Here is a 1,565-nt window from a genome sequence, read left to right as displayed (position 1 = left end):
GTGGGTGGATGGATGGATGGATGGATGGGTGGATGGATGGGAGGGAGGAAGGAAGGGAAATGGGGAAAGGGAGGGAGGGAGGGAGGGAGGGCCCACCCTGCCCTACAGAGGATGAGCTGAGGCCGAACGGATGGACAACCTGCCGACAGCCACACGGCAGGGAAGTAGCAAAGCTCTGACTCAAACCCACTCAGGCCTCTGAGGCCCACTCAGACCCTTCGCATGGCTCCCAGGAAGGAGAATGGCAGGTGATAGAGTTCCCTGCAGGGTCAGTGTCCACAAAGGGGCACACACACCCACACATCCGTATACACACACAACACACAGGCCTGCCACACGCAAGCATAGCACACACATCCATATACACACAGGTACCACACACATCCATACCACACACATAACACACAGGTCTGCCACACGCAATACACATGCATGCATACCACACACATCCATACCACACACATAACACACAGGTCTGCCACACGCAATACACATGCATGCATACCACACACATCCATACCACACACACAATACACAGGCATGCCACATGCAATACACACATGCATAGCACACACGTGCATAGCACGCACACACACCACTCATATACATATCATTCACACATACATACCACACACATACACACTCACATTATGTTGGTCTCTCTTCTTCCCAACCCTCCATCTTCAACCAACCTACCCCAATGGACCATATACTTTATTAAAAATATATAGTTACAAACTCCATTGTCGATTTGGGCTGGGTCCGGGGGCCCGGAGAAACCACAGGGAGGGATGGCCTGTGTCCTTCCCCTTGGGCTCCCACCTCTATACTCAAACCAGCACCATCCTGGGGCCGAGAAGGCTGGCTCTGAGGGCTTCAAGGGGGCAGTCAGCTGGGCAGGGACGGGCTAGGCCACACGGGCGGAGGGAGGGTGCACAGAGAGATGGCACCTCCGTGTCCTGCAGGTACAAATGGCAGAAGGTGGGTTTGGTGCCTCCATCTCTCTCCATTTATAGGTATTTACAAAAGAAAGTCATGAGCAACAGGTCACAGTCATGCAAAAGAAACGCACCCGTCCCTCCCTCCCCCAAAACTACCCCCTGCCCACCCCAGACCCCAGGATGCCCACCCTCCAGAAGTCCAGCCTCGGTCCCCAAGGTTCTGAGAACAAAGCGGGCACGTCCTGGAAGGGCCGGTGGGGAAAGGATGGTGAGTCCGGGGCCCCAGAACCGCCAGCTGGCAGGCGTTGGGGAACACGAGCGCCAGGGCACAGGGTTCCTGGGGCCCTGCCCAGGCCCGGGTTCCAGAGTCAGTAGGAAGGGGTCCCCCGGCTGTGAAGGTCCACGGAGCCAGGGCCAGCTCTGTCCTGAGTGCGGAGGGGGTCCTGGGACCTCACCCCCAGCAGAGGCTCTTGTGGAGGCAGCGCGGGCGGCCGGAGGTCAGATGGCGGAGGTCAGATGGCAGACTCCCTGCGGTAGGAGATGCTGTCCAGCGGGAGCGTGGCCTGCATGCGCTCCAGGTCCAGGTGGCTGCCGAACTCCAGCATCCGGATGATGCCCGCCTCC

The 1,565-nt window shown here is 58.1% G+C and overlaps 1 protein-coding gene across 1 annotated transcript in view; it reads right to left on the bottom strand.

Annotated features, from left to right (window-relative positions):
* Nucleotides 1–693: 693 nt before the first annotated feature.
* KCNJ4 (potassium voltage-gated channel subfamily J member 4) overlaps nt 694–1,565 on the bottom strand; it is a 2,349-nt gene continuing 1,477 nt past the window's right edge. The window contains exon 4 of the mRNA XM_006757439.2: nt 694–1,561. Within this exon, the coding sequence (XP_006757502.1) occupies nt 1,454–1,561 (108 nt within the window). The 3' untranslated portion in view covers nt 694–1,453. The remainder of the gene's footprint in view (nt 1,562–1,565) is intronic.

This window comes from Myotis davidii, unplaced genomic scaffold, assembly GCF_000327345.1.
Source record: "Myotis davidii unplaced genomic scaffold, ASM32734v1 scaffold514, whole genome shotgun sequence".
Lineage (NCBI taxonomy): Eukaryota > Metazoa > Chordata > Mammalia > Chiroptera > Vespertilionidae > Myotis > Myotis davidii.
The sequence above is the reverse complement of the archived record's forward strand: the minus strand, read 5'-3'. Positions and strand labels throughout refer to the sequence as shown.